The sequence below is a fragment of the Euprymna scolopes genome, chromosome 38 (assembly GCF_053919585.1).
Source record: "Euprymna scolopes isolate OS-2025 chromosome 38, ASM5391958v1, whole genome shotgun sequence".
Taxonomy (NCBI): Eukaryota; Metazoa; Mollusca; class Cephalopoda; order Sepiida; family Sepiolidae; genus Euprymna; species Euprymna scolopes.
Genome location: NC_136519.1, coordinates 73183787 through 73205084, shown reverse-complemented (window position 1 = coordinate 73205084; position 21298 = coordinate 73183787). Strand labels below are relative to the sequence as shown.

The 21298-nt window shown below is 28.0% G+C and overlaps 1 protein-coding gene across 1 annotated transcript; it reads right to left on the bottom strand.

The window, feature by feature from the left end:
• Positions 1–3594: 3594 nt before the first annotated feature.
• Positions 3595–4095, bottom strand: LOC145263290 (uncharacterized). The gene has a single exon (XM_080120370.1). It carries the CDS (start codon positions 4093–4095, stop codon positions 3595–3597), a length of 501 nt encoding a protein of 166 aa, XP_079976496.1.
• Between the last annotated feature and the right edge of the window lie 17203 nt (positions 4096–21298).

The window sequence follows — 21298 nt, the reverse complement described above, 5'->3', positions numbered from 1 at the left end:
ATATATAATGTATATATATATATATTACGTATATATATAATGTATATATATGTATAACGTATATATGTATAACGTATATATGTATAACGTATATATGTATAATGTATATATGTGTAATGCATATATATATAATGCATATATATATAATGTATATATATATACATTATATATACATTATAGATATACATTATATATATACAATATATATATAAATCAATTATATTCATCATATACATATATATACATTATATATATATATATATATATATACATTATATATGTACATTATATATGTACATTATATATACATTATATATATACATTATATATACATCATATATATACATTATATACATTATATATACATTATATATATACATTATATACATTATATATATATACATTATATATGTAATATATATCATATATATACATTATATATATATTATATATATACATTATATATATCATATATATATACATTGTATATATATATACATTACATATATACATCATATATATATCATATATACATTATATATATATTATTTATATATACATCATATATATATAATATATATTATAAATTATATATACATTATATATAATATATATATATCATATATATATAATATATATGTATATACATAATACATATATAATATATATATACATCATATATATATATATAATATATATACATTATATATATAATATATATATAATAATATATATAATATATATATACATCATATATATATAATATATATATACATTATATATATACATTATATATAATATATATATATATACATCATATATATATATTACATATACATCATATATATATTATATATACGTCATATATATATTATATATACATCATATATATATTATATATAAATCATATATATATTATATATACGTCATATATATATTATATATACATCATATATATATTATATATACATCACATATATATTATATATATACATAATATATGTATATTATACATAGATCATATATATATTATATATATTTTATATATATATACATCATATATATATTTTATATATATACACCATATATATATGTTATATGTATACATCATATATATGTTGTATATATATGTATATATATATACATTTTATATATTATATATATACATTTTCTATATAATATATTTATACATTTTATATATTATATATATACATTTTATATATTATATATACATTATATATGTTATATGTATACATTATTTATTATATATATGTATACATTATATATTATATATACATTATATATATTATATGTATACATTATATACTATATATACATTATATATATATTATATGTATACATTATATATTATATATATACATTATATATTATATATATATATACATTATATATATATGTTATATATATATACATTACATGTTATATATATACATTATATATTATATATACATTATATATATGTGATATATATACATTATATATTATATATACATTATATATGTCATATATATATACATTATATATACATTATATATATTATATATACATTATATATATTATATATATACATTATATATATGTTATGTAAATACATTGTATATTATATATATATATTATATATATGTTATATATATACATTATATATTATATATACATTATATATATGTCATATATATACATAATATATACATTATATATATTACATATAAATTATATATTATACATATACATTATATATATGTTATATATATACATTTTATATATGTTATATATACATTATATATATCTTGTATATATATTATATATATGTTATATATATATTATATATATGTTATATATATTATATATGGTATATATATATTATATATATGTTATATACATTATATATATGTTATATATATATTATATATTGTATATGTATATTATATATATGTTATATATATATATTATATATGGTATATATATTATATATATGTTATATATATTATATACGGTATATATATAATATATATGTTACATATATATTATATATATGTTATATATATTATATATGGTATATATGTATTATATATATGTTATATATATATTATATATGTTATATATATTATCTATATGGTATATATATTATATATATGTTATATATATTATCTATATGGCATAATATATATTATATATATGTCATATATATTATCTGTATGGTATATATATATATATTTTATATATGTTATATATATTATATATATGTTATATATATTATATTTATGTTATATATATTATATATGTGTTATATATATTATATATATGTTATATATGTTATATATATTTTATGTATATTATAGATATGTTATGTATATTATATATATGTTATATATATTATATATATGTTATATATATTATATATATGTTATATATATTATATATATGGTATATATTATATATATGGTATATATATTATATATATGGTATATATATATATTATATATATGTTATATATATTATATATATGTTATATATATTATATATATGTTATATATATATTATATATATGGTATATATATCATATATATGTTATATATATAATTTATATGTTATATATATATTATATATATGTTATATATGCATATTATATATATGTTATATATATATTATATATATTTTTATGTATATACATTATATATGTTATATACATTATATATATGTTATATATATATACATTATATATATGTTATATATACATTATATATATGTTACATATATACAGTATATATACATGTTATATATACATTATATATATGTTGTAAATATACATTATATATATGTTATATATATACAGTATATATACATGTTATATATATGCATTATATATATGTTATATATATATGTTATATATATACATCATATATATGTTATATATATACATTATATATTATATATATATATTGTATATATGTATACATTATACATATTATATATAAATTATATATATATTATGTATATACATTTTATATACATTATATATACATTATATACATTCATTATATATATATTAATTATATATATACAGATTTTATATATGTACATTATATATAGATTATATATATAGATTATATATATAGATTATATATATATACAATATATATATATATATGGATTATATACATATGTGGATTATATATATATAGATTATATATATATATCTATATTTACATTATATGTATATATATAGATTATATATATACATTATATATACATTATATGTATATATAGAGATTATATATACATTATACATGTAGATTATATATATACATTGTATATATATATACATTATATATATATAGATTATATATATACATTATATATATAGAGAGAGATTATATATATATATAATCTCTCTCTCTCTCTATATGTATATATATATATATATACATTATATATATATATATATATATATATATGTATATAGAGTGAGAGAGAGAGAGAGATTATATATATACTAGCCGATTTACTCGAGCTTTGCTACGGATATATTTGTATTACACAATACTAATTTGCATTCTTTTAATATTTATGTGATTACAGGTTCGCAACATAAACGACATTTCTTGTTTTTCTTTTATTAGCTAATATGTTGATTGATTTTGAAGTTCCTGTTCTTGAAACTGCCACATAAAACATGCCGTGACGTAAACTCTTATTAATGGTCATAGCAAAGTAGGGCCTCTCTGGAAACTGCAGCCTCCGAAAAGCAAAGGGCAACTCTGTATCACTTGGCATCAGTGGAATTCTCGAAATGAGTACAGTTTGACCTTTATAAGCCCCAAATTTAATCATTGCTTCAATTAAATTGTTATGCAATCTAGTTACAACACATCTTGTTCCATTAGTTGTTTTTGGTGGCTCTAATGATCTTAAAATCATGATAGGACAACCAACTTTCACTTTTAGAAGATGGGAAGGCATTCCAGAAAGCTCAATTGAATTCAAGAACTCTGTAGGATATTTCACAGCATCATCTTCATCTACAGTAGTGTCAATAGATTTGTAAAGTGTTTCCTGTCCTGGAAAATCAGTCATTAGCCAATTATTTAATTTGTTTACATTGAAATTTAGTGGAGAAACAATTGCTCGCTCAGCAAGCCAATCCGGATTTTTTCCATTCAAATTTAAATCAGGGTACACTCTTTCTTTCAACTCCTCTAGATTCTCAATACATGTACCTAAATAGGGGTAAATTAGCAGTGATGATGTAAAAAATGTGAAAAAGATACCACTGGTAAAAATGTAAACGAAACTTCTACATTACGTAGAAAAAAAATACTGTACAGGTCCGTTTTCAGTTTGTGTTGCTCCCAAAAATGTAAATTAGGATTTTTGCGGATAAACTATGCTTTGTTGTGTATATAAAAAGTACCCCATTTTTAATAAAGAAAGGACGTTCACATAAAAACTTAATAAACAATAGATACGGCAAAAATTGAATTACACTTGTAAATCATATCTAAAAAATAGCACGGTTCGTAAACTGCAGAAGGACTAAACAGATAAAAGCACCCGCATTTTTGTACTTCTGCAATTATTTTTCTTTGAGTGACGCTGAGATATAAAGCGACACCCCCCCTTCCCCCGAAAAAAAACCCATAATTACGTCGAAACTCCCCCACACAAATATGTATTATCACCTAAATCAATTACCCAGACAGGAAAACATAAGATCTTTCTCAAAAGAAAATCGAAGAAAAAAAGTGAAAAAAAAAAAAACGCGTAGGAATATATCTGATATAAAAAGCATTACTATACCTTGTTTCTTTTTCAAAGTATTATGGAAACGATAATAAAATTCAGACAGTCAAGTGAATAGTTGAAAAATGATTTTAAAATCGTCCGTAGGAAATAAATTTTAACCTTTTGGTAAACGTGCTCACACCTTACAATGAATCGACATTTATAGCCGAGACTTTAATAGAGGGCTAACGATTTAAAATATTTCGTCGAAAAATAAAATCATCCTTAGCCTAATCATTTATTTTTTTCATCAATATTTGTAACTTTTACATTTAAATTTAAATAATTAAAACAAATCATTTTATCACCATATCTCTCGATTTGGTTAAAAACTATATCCTTTCATAACCGGAAGTGAAATATCAGTGAAAATTACTTAAAATTAGCAAATAGTACAAAATAACTTGAATTAAAGTAATTTAAATAAATTAACTTTAAATAATACTCTTAAATAGAACAATAACATCAATTACATTACTATAATCAGTAATTTTAATTGAGCGAATTATTTAAAAAGATTTTCTTTAATATAATATGCAAATTAGATTAGTTCTATTACGTACATTGCCTTCAATATAGTGTATATATATTGATCGTGATGCTATTTATTTATATAGAAAATCTTATAGTAAATAAAATTTATATAGATAACCGTTTTCAGCAGGAAGTTTTGTATATATTAATCAAATTGTGAACAAACAAACAAACAGACAGGATTACGGATTTATATATATAATAGATACATTATATATATATATAGATTATATATATATACATTATATATATAGATTATATATATATAGATTATATATAGATTATATATATATAGATTATATATATAGATTATATATATATATACATTATATATATAGATTATATCTATATAGATTATATATATATTTATAGATTATATATATAGTTTATATATATACATCATATATACATTATGTATATATATAGATTATATATATATAGTTTATATATACATTATATATACATTATATATATAGATTATATATATATAGATTATATATATATATATAGATTATATATATATTATATATATAGATTATATATATATAGATTATATATATATAGATAGATTATATATATATAGCTTATATATATATAGATTATATATATATAGATTATATATAGATTATATATATATATATAGTTTATATATATAGATTATATATATATATAGATTATATATATATATATATAGTTTATATATATATAGATTATATATATAGTTTATATATATATAGATTATATATATATAGTTTATATAGATTATATATATATATAGATTATATATACATATAGATTGTATATAGATTATATATATATATAGATTATATATATATAGATTATATATATATATATAGATTATATATACATATAGATTATATATAGATTATATATACATATAGATTATATATAGATTATATATATATATATAGATTATATATATATATAGATTATATATATAGATTATATATATTATAGATATATATATACACATTATATATATATTATATATATATATATATATGGACATTATATATATACATTATATATATAGGCATTATATATATAGGTATTATATATATAGACATTATATATATACATTATATATATAGGCATTATATATATTATATATATAGGCATTATATATATTATATATATAAATATAGACATTATATATATATAGGCATTATATATATGATATATATATAGACATTATATATAGACCTTATATATATAGGCATTATATATATATATATATATATATATATATATATATATATATATATATATACATTATATATATATATATATAATGTCCGTTATGTTGGGCCTTTTGGCTATGATCACAGCATAATATCTGTGTTCAGTTGTGGCGGGCAATACCCAAGGTTTTAACGATTATTATTATTGATTTGTTAACTGTTAGGTAGAAAAAGATATGCAGAGAGAAAGTTTGAAAGAAAGGAATGATTAGCTAAAAAAATTTAACGGAGAAATTTTAAATTTTGTTTAGTTCATGTTCATGAATAAAATATTACAGAAATATTTATGTAATAAAACAGATTTGAAAATTGAATTTCATAAACAACAAACAATGGAATTGACCTGGTAACAAAGAAAGAATAGGTTTTAATATACAGACTAGAAATACACGTAAAAGTGGCAGATTGATGGGACCGTCCATGAGAGAAGGTTGATATTGCCAGTCGTGAAAGAATTCAACGCATCTAAGAACTAAAGGGAGAAAGCGTTGTAAATCTGAGGGAAACACCTGACTTTGAAAATGAGAAAAAACGAGGAAAAACAAAAACTAGTCCTGTTGATACTGCTTCTCATCGGAATGTTTTCTTGCAGTGTCCAACAGATGAAGAGAGCCACAACTTAAGATTAGTAGTTCATTCATTAGCAAACGGCCATTGTGTGCTTATGTATCATTTTTGTTGAATCTGTCCCGAACTAATGACTGTAACCTGACCATGTTACATGAACTACGTTTGAAGATGTGTTAACACGCACACCCACACCCACAATGAACATTTCTAACCACTAGACGATGCACAAGCATTGGTTTAATACACGCGCATATTTATATGGATTAGACGTGCATGAACACATGTATATACACTCGTTATATATAGAGTGAAACGATAAAATTGTCGCCCTTGAAAAGAAAACAGGATTCGATTTCTGATTGATGAAAACCATTTGTCTTTTTTTCTTCTTTTTTTTTGCAGACTATCTTATTAGTTGGCCAATTGTTTACAAATCAAAACGTGGATTCCATGAACAAAGCTTCTTTCTTAGAACTGCACGCCTGTGGAACTCTGTTCCGTCTGCCTGCTTCCCACCGGACTACAACTTGGATGTCTTCAAGTCCAATGTTAACAAATTCCTAATGAACCGCCCCCTTAAGTAAACACTTCATCAAATCTCCACACTAACGCAATGTACTTGCAATAACCCTTATCCCTGAGTGGCTTCCGGGCCTTAATAAGTGGTGATCACTGTGTAAAAAAAAAAAAAATCCCAAAGGCAATAGGAGTCTTCTATTATGTCTGAAAGTGACTCAATGTTTAACGAGCGAGATTGGAGTTGCACTGCTGTACTGATCCAAGTTATGACAACAGGACCATTGCCAACACCCTCTAAATGCAAATCCGAATAACAGTGACGTGCCCAGGGTGATGAAAACAAAGTTTCCGGCCACAGTTATGGTCTTTGGTTTGGTTTTGTGGTGTCGTATATCTGATATTTTTATTAAATATAAACTAAAAATAAAAATGTATCTATATATAAGTGATAATAAACTTTAAAGAATAAAAAGGAAAATAGAATAATTAACCTTTTTTCTGATTGGTCTAAAACTTTTGGTTATTTGAAGCCGCCATAAAAAAGAAATAAAATAATCGCCATCTGTTAGCATAGCTAGAAAGCAATCGTTCGTTTTGGAAATTAGAAGAACATCCCCCCCCCCCGGGGCAGCTATACTCTGGTAAGTTGGCCCATTATATCCTACATTTTTTGAAAATTTAATTTTTCAAGTTGGATCCAATATTAACGATGAAGATACAGAACAGTAAAGAATGGATTTCTACATAACACCATTGTTCTAGCACGGTTCGTGTTCTGCATAAGTGCCGAAGCGTGTTATGGTCCTTTCCTGATCCGGATAAACTTGAAGAAAGAATCTGATCAACTTTAATCATCCTTCTAGTATACGGGAGTACCTGAACAGATAAAAACTAAGTGTATTACGTTTTGTAGGCTTATCTAATCTCTTGAAAGTATTCACAAAACCTACAGTTTCAAGTGAGGGCCACATTATGTTATGTCACATTTTCGAAGTCAGCGTGAAAGTCCACACCAAAATGTACCTGGATGTGCTGAAGAGTGTGGCGATTCCCTGGTGCAATCGGGTGGCCCTTGGCAGACCCTGGGTGTGGCAGCAGGACTTGGCGCCGGCCCACAAGTCCAAAGAGACCCAGGATTGGATTTCGAAGGAATGCCACGACTATGTACTATTTTCTTACTGGCCCCCTTCTCCCCTGACCTAAGCCCGCTGGACTACTTTGTTTGGTCATACGTCGAGAACACCACCAACCTGACCTCCTATAACACTATTCGTTGAGTATTCGCCGAGTTCCCACCGGCGCTTGTGGAAAAGGTATGCTCCCAGTTCCGGATCCGTATCGAGGCGGTGATTTAGGCTGAAGGCGGCTGTATTGAATAGATATCAGCTTTACTACATAATCAAGTTAGCTGAATTGATTTTTTTCAATAAAAGTTTTAAAACAAAGCTGTAGTGTTGTTTTCTTTAGGGTGACAATATTATCTTTTTACTCTGTATAACCCCACAATAAAAAAAGTTCAATTTGCTGCTCGTTTACTACAGGTTTTCCGCAGGTGGGGGGGGGGTTCTAATGAAATCTGAGTTACCACGTTAGAAAGGAGTCTTTTAAGAAAGACAAAGAGGGGGAAAAAAAGAAAAACACACACACACGATGTAGAAAATGGGGTCTGGAAAAGATGAAAAGAGAGACACTGAAAAAAACAACGAAAACCTACACACACACACACACACACACACACACACACACACACACACACGATATAGAAGTCCAAATGATACATATATATGCGAAACTTTAAAACTGGATTTATAGACACACACGTGCACAACAAAAAGAAGGAATGTTTACTTATAAAATCAAGTTATTACAAACTAGCATTTCAGTCCGGGTATTTTGGGGTATATGTTGAGCAAAAAATAAATAAATAAAAGAGGTCAATTTTTTTAACTTTGGCCCTTATTATGACATTTATTGTTTTGGGCTCAAATCAAGTTATTAACTTAAATCCATGCCCAAGGAACCTATATGTAAAATTTCAAGTGTTTAGACACAAAATTGTGGGAGGAGTTTGGTAGAGTTCGCAAAAGTCAAATCGTTGAACGTTGACCCCTTAACAGCCAAATTTCTGGCCGAAACCGACCACAAAGATTTTCCCAAATCTCAGTACGCTGTATATCAAATTTCGAGTCTGTAGACAAAACTTGACAGAGTTATTGCGTAGGGAAATATACACAGACAGACACACAGACACTCAGAAACACAGACACGTTCACTTTTATAGATATATATATAGATAGACTAGCATTTTAGCCCGGAGTTGCCCGGGTATTTGAATGTGTATGTCGAGAAAAAAAATAGTGGTAGTAGGAAGGCAGGCTCGAACCCGTACCACGAAGGAGGAAAAGAACGGGGAAAAAATCTGGCGTCTTTGCTTTTATGACCACCACCAAACCGGAAGTGACGTGGATTTTAATTAAGGCTAGACAATCGAAAGGAGAGTATGACTTTCAAAAATATCGACGAAATAAGCGACCCCCCTCTGTAGAAAAGTGCCCAGTTGAAGGTGAAGATATTAATGTTTTTAGCCAATTTTTCGATATTTGTCATCTGAAAGATCAATCTTCAAAACGATACTGATCTTGTAAATATCCGTCGCCTCTGTGGAAAGTATTAGGCAGACACGCAAACATACATACATTTATACATTGGTAACTAAAAATTTTCGACCCAAACCGATTAAATAGTTTGCGCTATCTCTGAATACCCTTTATGTAAAATTTCAAATGTTTAGACCAGAAATTGTCTGACCAATTTGGTAGAGACCGTAGAGGTCAAATTTGTTAAAATTTGACCTCTATTATGACCCCTTTAACATTTATTGTTTTTGGCTCACATCAAGTTATTAAGTTAGATCCATGTCCATATCTAAAATTTCAAGTGTTTAGACCCAAAAATTGTCGGAGGAGTTATTGCGTAGGGAAATGTACACAGACAGACAGACACACACACACACACACACACACACACAGACACACACACACAGACACACAGACACACACACACACACACACACACACTTTCACTTTTATATTTAATTAGCATGGGTGCCCGGCGTTGCCCGGGTGTTTGGAGGTGTATATTGAGGGAAAAAAACGGTCAATTTTTTAAACTTTGACCCCTATTGTGACCCCTTAACATTTATTGTTTTTGGCTCACAATAAGTTATTAGGCTAGATCCATTTCCAAGGAACCTATATCTAAAATTTCAAGTGTCTAGACCAAAAATTGTGGGAGGAGTTTGGTAGAGTTCTCAAAGGTCAAATCGTTGAACTTTGACCCCTTAACAGCCAAATTTCTGGTCGAAACCCAATCACATAGATTTTTCCAAATGTCAGTACCCTGTATATCAAATTTCGAGCCTGTAAACTAAAAATTGACAGAGTTATTGCGAAGGAAAATGTACACAGACACTCAGACAGACACACACACAGACACACGGACACGTTCCCTTTTATAGATATATAGATATAGATTTTCGAAATGCAGCAAAATTAAAAAAGAATTAAAATCAAGTATATAATTCCTTATCCAAATATCATAGTTCCCAAGTCCAATACAGAAAAGAAGCAGAAGAGAAGCAGTAAGAATTTTAGTCATTATCAGGATCGTGAGTTCTTTTGTGATCGGAAAAAACAATTTGGGTTCTGAATAGTCGGGGGCATTGTAGTGGGGAGGGTGGTTGCGGTTGGTTGGATCTAAGAACCTTTTAGATAAAAATGACTTCTTTGCACACCTTTTAGAGAAAAATCACATTTCTTTCATACTTCTAGATATTGTATATCTAGAAAGAGAATTTCCAGCCCCTGTTTTGAATTCTTTGCTATGATCAACATAAGTTTTCTTTCGATCCTTCAAAACAGTTAATTTAAGCCTGTGGGCGTCCTTCAAAGTGGATGCTCTAGGGCGACCAGATTCAGATTTCTCTTTTACCAAGCGTTCGACTTTGAACCTTTGACCAATTCGCTTCACTTTAGAAAGAGATGTTTTCACTTTTTTTTCTTAAAATATCAAAAATGTACTTGTAAGTCATTTTGGATTGCCTTAATCTTGCAATTCGTTTTTTTATATCCTTGCCAAGATGCGGCTTTGCTATTTCTAGGATTCATTTTTCCACTTATTATCATATGCTATAATAATAATAATAATCTGCAAAATAGAAATTTTCAGTTAAAATTAACAAAAATTAATGGAAAAATATTGAAAAATCGATTTCTTCCTTCTTTCACTCTTGGTCAGTTTTTTTTTGCTCATGAGTGCAGATATATATATGTACATATGCATATACATATGTATATACATATGTACATATATATATGTATATGTACATATATATATGTATATGTACATATATATGTGCATATATATATGTATATGTTTATATATGTATATGTATATATATGTATATATATGATATGTATATATATGTATATATATATGTATATATATGTATGTACATATATGTATATATATGTGTATGTGTATATATGTGTATATATGTATGTGTACGTATATGTATGTATATGTATATGTATATATGTATATGTTTATGTGTATACGTATATATATATATATATATATATATATATATATATATATATATATATGTATGCGTGTGAATGTTTTCGTCTGATCCCTACGTCTATTCGTTTGTAAAATAATGTGTGAAATCTGTCATCATCATTATCTACAGCAGAAGTGTGAGTCTTATAAACAAACATTTCATTATAAAAAATGTCCAGGCATTTCAAATATTGATCTGTTGTTTTTGTCTGATTCCTAGGTCCATTCATTTGCAAAGTTGCACAAACATTTCAACGAGTGACTGTCTCTTCTACAAATGGTTTGCATTGGGTTGTTTTTCTTTTTTTACTCATGTCAAACTCTTTTAATCGTACCCATCACCATCTTCGTCGTCCTGATCATTGAGGATTTATGACTTTTGGAACGCTCCTTTATGTGTATCATATGTATGTATGTATGTATGTATGTATATATATATGTATATGCGTATGTATGTTTATATGTGTACATATGTATGTATATTTATGTATATCTGTGTATATGTATTTATATAAGTATATGTGTATATATGTTCATGTGTGTTTGTATGTAATATATGTATATATATATGTTTGTTTGTGTATGTATGTATATGTATGTGTATATATGCATATATGTATGTATGTATGTATAAATGCATATACACTGCGTGTCAAATTATTAACGAGATAACATTTTTCTACCAGTTTCAAAAACTTACCGGTAGTTTCGTATCAAAAGCTACGGAAACCTTGGCAATACTGAGCTGCGCGTACTATGAAATTTTCGTACTTTTCTGCGCAATGTAAGCAACTTGCCATCATAATTGCTGAATCCACGGTATTTGAGTTGTGTCAAATTATTAACAAGGTAGTTTGTTTCGTCAATAAAATGGGTCGTAAATGTGGTTTGAGTAGTTCTGGAAAGAGTACTATTACAGAACAGCTAGTAAAAGGTAAAACTACCCTCGAAATATCGAAAATGATAGGAAGGTACCATCAAACTGAAGAACTTTGTCAATGTACGAAAGAGAGCTAATAAAGGTAAATCTAGAGTTGCTTCACGCCGTTCTCTACTCTAAATTAAAGGTGAAATTGTTAAGAACCCTAGACAGACAAGTCGAGAAGTCTTTGACCAAGCCGGATTGAAGAATGCCTAAAAAAATACTCGATGTCGCATTTTGAAAGAAGTGGCAAAGTCTGTTAAGCCTGTGACAAAGCTTCAATTAAAGCAACATCACATACAAAACTGATTGAAATGGGCAGAGGACAACAGGAAAACGAATTTTTCCAAAGATAAAGTGCGTGCCACTCTTGATGGCCCAGATGGCTGGAGCAAGGGGCGGGTCCTAGATGGATGACATCGTCATCAGCGTTTAAGGCGCCAACAATGTGGTGGTGGGATAATGATTTGGGCTGGGATTATCAGAGGTACTTTAGTTGGCCCATGGAGAGTCCCAGAAGGCGTAAAAATGACGTCAAATGCTTACATAGCTTTTCTGAAGGAGCACTTTGAACCATGGTTGAAGAAGCAAAGGTTGATGTTCAGAAAACCATTATTTTTATGCAGGATAATGCTCCCTTGCATGCAGCAAACAAAAGCAAAGAGTATTTGCAACAACAGGGATCCTCTGGGCTACGGAAGATGGAGTGGCCTGCGAATTCAACAGATTTGAACCCAATTGAGAACCTTTGGAGTATCATGAAGCGACGCCTCTATGCAAGTGGACGCCAATTTAAGAGCAAAGATGAGTTGTGGGATGTTCCGAAAAGGTATCGCGAGGAATAACTGTTGACGAAATCACAAATTTGACTAATTCTGTGGACCAACATCTTTTACAAATCATTCATAAAAACGAATCGCATATCCCCTACTAATTATGTCAACGTAGAAATTGCTATGTAGTTATTGTGTTCCAAGCATTTTCCTAGTTCATTTGATGTTTGAAAATTATTTCAATAAACAAGTTATGGGAAGATGGTGCTTTTTCTCAACCTCGTTAATAACTTGGTTGGTTGTTTTTGTTTTACGGCATATCAACCTTTTTCAGGTTATTTAATGCCGAATGTAGTTATTTTGAGGAACGATTTTTAATGGAGTATATTTATTTTACGTCAGATTCTATTTAACCCATAGTTGGGACGCTAACAGGTACTACCACTCCGGGTCAGAGTGGACCTGGGAGCAATGGCAATTAAAGGGTGGCTCCATACTCCCCAAGGCCCGCAAGGTGGGGCCTCACCATCGGATATAGTTTTAGGTCATATCCAGGACCGTTAATAACTTGACACACTGATTATACGTTAGGGTTTGCGTTCCTTCATAGAAAGGCATACTGATGATGAAGTATATCTTCGAAATATATTTATAAATTTCAATATAAATTTTAAACAAAATAAATATCTGTTTATTTTGTAATCATGCGTTGTTTTGGCTTCAAACGTATCTAATACGTATTTATTTGAAAGATTTTTGTATTTATATTTATATTGTTATAGGTATTTTTAAATGGATGTAAAATACACAAGGGTTTCTATTATCTTGCCCAACCTTTGTATATCATGATACACAAACCAACTTCTCTGCAAAGGCCGCTCAATCTACAATTCCGAAATATAAACAAATAAGGACAGCGGGCCTGTGTATTTATATATAAAAGCCTTAATGTCTATTTTATTAATCTAGAACTACATAACAAGAAATAATCAATACTTCTATAAACCACGTAAATAAATAAATAAATAAATATATATATATATATATATATATATATATATACACACATATATATACATACATATACATATGTATGTATACACACCCACACATATATATATATTTACACATATATATACATACATATATACACACACACACACACACACACACACACATATATATATATATATATATATATATATATATATATATATATATATATATATATATATATATAAAACGTAGTAACGTCAATAATCACCAAATGACGTCCAGGCTTATCCGGATATGCCCTAAAGAAGTTGTGAACCATTTGCTCAAATGGAACCCTGATGAAAAGACGAGGAAAGCCAAATATGAATCGGATAAACGAGAAAGATTTGATTGCACCGAGAAGAAGCTATGGCTCTGGCTTCATATTATTTTTCATAGATTTTTAACGAAGGTATTTTTTGACAGTCTCATTGCATTGCAAGATGAAGAGTTCCTAACTCGAAGTGACTCCGCAAAAAACTTGTAACAACTAATAATAGAAACAAAACGTATTGATCGATGTTAAAAATACAACTATTCATATATTAATACGAGAGCGTGTGTGTTATTTTGTGTGTCACGCTTACATTTTTTTTCTTCCTAGTGATTGTCGTTTAATTGCTATAACCTTCCATTTCTTGTAATAAATAGTTTTACCAAGAATTCTTCATGGGCTTTAGTTTTGGTTTCGATTATATCTGATGGCATTCAAGTCATCTATTTTTTTTATAAATAATTTTACCAAGAATGCTTCATAAGTTTTGGTTTTGGTTTCAATTACAGTTGAGGAAACTCAAGTTTGTGGGCACCCTACACACACACACACACACACACACACACACACACACACACACACACACACACACACACACACACACACTCACACGTGTGTATATATATATATATATATATATATATATATACAGGGTGCCCACAAAGTCTGGCTACATAATCTACAGGATGCTTCCACAAAGTCTGGCTACATAATGTAGAACATATGCTGTAGAACGGAGAAAAAAAGGCCAAAGACCCAAGAGTTTTGATGTGATGTTTTGAATATAATAAACTAGTTATGACCAAAGTTTCATTTCATTCGGACAAAACACTAAGAAACGGGACCTAATTAGAGTTGGGACCCGTTTTTTTGGTCAACCTGTATATATTCTTCATAAGTTTTGGTTTCAATTTTGATTCAATTTGATGTAACCAAGCCATATGGATTAATTAATTTATTTTTGAAACCACAACTTTTAATATATAAGAATCGATAGAAAATTGACTCTTTGATGATATATATGAAATCTGCATGAATTAAAATATCATATTTAACCGTATTTTACAACCTGGCTACGCCGGGCGTCCTTGCTAGTGATTTATTAGACAAAAATTGATGATAAATTATAACAACTTTCCTATTTGTTGTTGTGGAACAATTTAATATTATCACTTATATATATATATATATATATATATATATATATATATATATATATATATATATATATATATATATATATATATATATATATATATATATAAGCTTTTTCCCCGTGCATCCACTACACCGATGAAAACTGAAGGATCGGTCGAAAATTATGTACTTATAAAAAAAGTTTTTTAATTTTTTTTCACAATATTACTTTATATTATTTTGTATTCCTGCACGTCACCAATTGAAAACGAATAAAGAAAAGTTATAAGCTTTTATACTTTTCGTATTCTTTTTTATACATTTCCATTCATATATATATATATAAGTGATATATATAAGTGATATATATCGATATATATATAAGTGATATATAAGTGATATATATATATATATATATAGATATATATATAAGTGATATATATATATATATATATATATATATAAGTGATATATAAGTGATATATATATATATATATATAAGTGATATATATATATTTATTTATTTATATAAAAACTGTAAATCAAAAATTTACATATACAAATTTATTTTTTGACAAAATACCTCATATAAAAAAGGGGCGGTGAAATATTAAAGAATGTAATGTTCTTCTCGTCAGAGGATAGAAACTGGTTTGCAGATTAAATATATAAAACAGATTCTAGCTCTGCGCTACGACTATAATCTGCTAACCGGTTTCTATCCTCTGTAGAGAAGGACATTACAGGTTTTATTTATATTTATGGTGTTAAATTCTACTTCTCACTGTCTATCGAACTTTTTTTTTACTTAGTTGGGATAATATGAATATTAATACGTTTATTGGACTGTAGATTACATTTACAATGTCCTAGTAAACTTTCCCTATTAATTGCATGATATATATATATATATAAAGCTGAATGTGTGTATGAGTGTGTGTCTGGTCACGAATAGGCTCCTATATGGTTGACTATTTTAAAAAACTGATTGCATATGATAGATGTATCGAGACACAGAAATGAGTATGTTTGATCTGGCAGAACGGTGGTTCATTAAAATTGTGGGGTCTGCGTTCGCACCTGGTCCACAAAGTGTGGAAATAAAAAATTAAAAAATTAAAAAAAAAAAACGTTTACAAGTGTTTTGGATATAGATGGACATAAGAATACTTTGATAAGTATATTTTTACTTAAATAGGGATGGTATAATAAAATTGTGGGGCCTGCGTTCGCGCCTGGCCTTCATAGAATGGAAATAGACACAAACTTTAATAAAGACTTTTCATATCTATCTGCGTTAAGTATACTTTGATAATTATGTTTTAGTTTGAAGAAATATTGTATAATAAAATTATGGGGTGTTCGTTCGCGCCGGACCTCCATAGAATGGGAATATGTCACAAAGTTTAACAAGGTTTTTTAATATAGATCCACAGAATATTGTGATAAGTGTTTCAGTGTGAACAAGTATGGTACAATAAATTATGGGGTTTATCTATTGTATTTTTACTTTCATCAAATTTTGTTTTGGTTTTGATACTCCCCCCCCCCAAAAAAAAATTCGAAGCTATCTCTTTAAAAGCCTTCCTTTTCATAACCTATCATACTTTCATAAATCAGAATCCATTTTCCGTAGCCTTTTTTTGAACCCAGTCAACGTCGGGTACTTTTGCTAGTATATATATATATATATATGATTAGTTTTTTTGGAAAAAGAAATCCAGCAGAGTGCCCGATTGAAAGGAAAATCCGAAATATAAAAGCGTATTTATATTTTGTTAGATGAGACAAGTCATTGGTACCGGCGGTTTCAAGCCTGATAATTAGGACAGTTTTAGATATCCATATCAAGCTCACTTCAGCCAATACATATGTATATATATATATATATATATATATATATATATATATATATATATATATATATATATATATATATTTATATATATATATATGCAGTTTTATGCATATATATATATGTAGTTTTAGATATATATGTACAGTTTTATATATATATATATGCAGTTTTATAGATATATATATATGCGCTTATATATAAATATACATATATATATTCTGTTTAATATACATATATTCATACACAAACACACACATGTATATATATATATATATATATATATATATATATGTATATATATATAAATACATATACATATGACTACTTCATTTAATCACATAAATTAATATACGAAAGCACACTTTAAGTATTTACATCAACATTGCTCAATAAGTAGGTAGTAAGATATAAAATTTATACAAAATATATATATAGTAAGATATAAAATATATATGGCAATTAAATTACACAGAATATTCCGCGCTTCATCCACGCTAGAATTTAAGCCTGATGAATCATAGCGTGGATGAAACGCGGAATATTCTGTGTAGTTTAATTGCCAGATATATTTTATAACTTACTATATATATATATATATATATATATATATATATATATATATATATATATATATATATATGTTTTATTTTTTTATTACCGTTTTATCTGTTTGGTTACATGAAAGGTTTCTGAAAGGTCTGACGAGGCTATTAGATCGTAAACACGGTCCAACATCCGAAACAGAAACATATGTAACCAAACAGATAAAACGGTAATAAAAAAAATAAAACACATATTTGCTCTGCAATAGTATTGAGCACTCTCTTCAGGTTTTTTACTAATTACCAGTTTTACCATATATATATATATATATATATATATATATATATATATATATATATATATATATATATATATATATATATATATAACTATGAATTTAATGGTACTGGCATTAATTGATTACTGGTATTTAATTGCTAATATCTTTCATCTCACAAGAGGGACTTATTTCTTGGAAACGCCTCGGATTAAAGAAATTATATCTTATTTCTCGAACTATTAATTCACGTAAAAAATAATTTACAGTGTAAAATGTTGTGTTATTCTATATACGATGGGAGAAATGCATAACTCTGGGTGGTTCCTATGTAGAGAAAGATTAATAACTGTGCCAAGTTTCGTTGCTCTACTGCTATGGAAAGTGGGTCAGGGGCATTACTTATTGCACGCTCCTCGCATATGTGATCGATAGATATATACCGATACTGTTTCCGGTCGTTATAATACTGTTATGTCTGTATTTGGCTTTATAAATATTAAATTCCCTTTAATTCTTGTGGTGGTTGACGATCGCCCAGGGTTAACGTTCCTTGCTAATTGAATGATTATGGCGGAGTCTGAATCTTTCGACCAGTCGCAATCGTCACTTCCGGCAAAAAGCATGAATCACTGGACTTAATAACTTAATAATAATAATAATAATAATAATAATAATATATATATGTGTGTGTGTGTGTGTGTGTGTGTGTTTATTTGTTTTTGTTTGCAATACTTTTTGAATGAATTTAATTATTTATACGAAAGTGCATTTTATTCTTCTGGAGGTTGAAAGTTCAGTCATCAGTCCGGCCGACGTTCAAAAATATAATTGAGAATTAACTCCTATTCACGAATTAAGCTGACGAAACGAAAGCATGAAAGGGTTTTGTTGGAAATTCCGTCCTTATTTATGATTTTGACAAAAAGTTTCCCGAGTTTGACAGAAAGATCCGTGAGTTCGACAAAGTACACATGAAGAAAGTCGGAAGCCACACCAACCGAAAAATTGTGAAAAGAACAGTCAAGATGAGAACAGTAGTCCGACGAATCCAAATAACACGGAGAATAAATAATGTTACAACGTTAAATAATACGAAGGGTTGATATGCCGTAAAACTTCAAAATCAAACTCGAGTTTACCACCCCCTTCCTTCTCTTTTTGATCCTGTATTTGGCTTTATTTCTATATTATTCTCGTTCTATCTTTCCTCTCTTTCTGTCTCCTCTTTTCTCTATCTCTCTCTCTCTCTATTTCTATCTTTCTCTTCTCTATCCAAGCTTTTACTCAACTCTCTCCCCTTCTTTCTCTCCTCGTTACTCTCTATATTCCTCTCTTTTTATGTCTCTCTGCCCTTTTCTCTAACATCTTTTCCTTCTTTCTCTCTCTTTTCTTTTCTTACATCGTTCCTCACATCTCTTCCATTCTCTATCTGTACCCCCTTTCTATTTCTTCCTTTCTTTCCATTCTTCCGTCTCCCTTTTGCTTTTCCCGCGTTCACCCCTCTCTCCCCCACTTAATCTCTTTCTCTCATCTGTTTATGTCTATTCCCTCTTCATAAATCTTCTCCCATTCTTTCTTTCTTTTTTTTCTTTCTTTCTCTTTTTTTTTCGTTGACAACATTTTTAGAAAAAAAAAGGGGGGGGGCTGTTATAACCAGCCCTGCATTTTTTCTGTATTTTTTATTCACCATCAAATATTTTTGGGTGGTGGTGAGGGTGTCCCTTTTTTCCAATAAACCCTCCATAACTTGATCTTCTCAGCAGCACCCACTTTCCTGTTCCCCTGACCCCTTGTCTTGCAATGTTGTAAATCCATTCCCTTCCCTTTCGATTGGCTCCCTTTACTGCGTCCCTTTTCCCCAAGTGCACTGTCCCTACTCATCTCCTAAAGCCGGCTGCATCCCCGCAATATGCCCTCATACCAACTCCATTGCACCCGCACTTCTAGTTTCCTCTTCCCATCGTCGACGCTAAACTGCATCCCCCTACCCGCTTTTGGTAACCAACGTTTAAACCCCGCCCTCACCGTACAGCATTCTTTGTAACTACCTCCCAATAAACCACCTTCAATTAACCCCTCTTAAAAAAAACGAGACCGCATTGGATTGTCGACCCCACGCCACATCGTTTGCATCCCTCTTGTCACGTGACATCCATCCCCTCACTTCT

Coding starts and splice junctions, on each gene's coding strand:
- LOC145263290 (XM_080120370.1), bottom strand. CDS start 4,095: ATGACTGATTTTCCAGGACAGGAAACACTTTACAAATCTATTGACACT.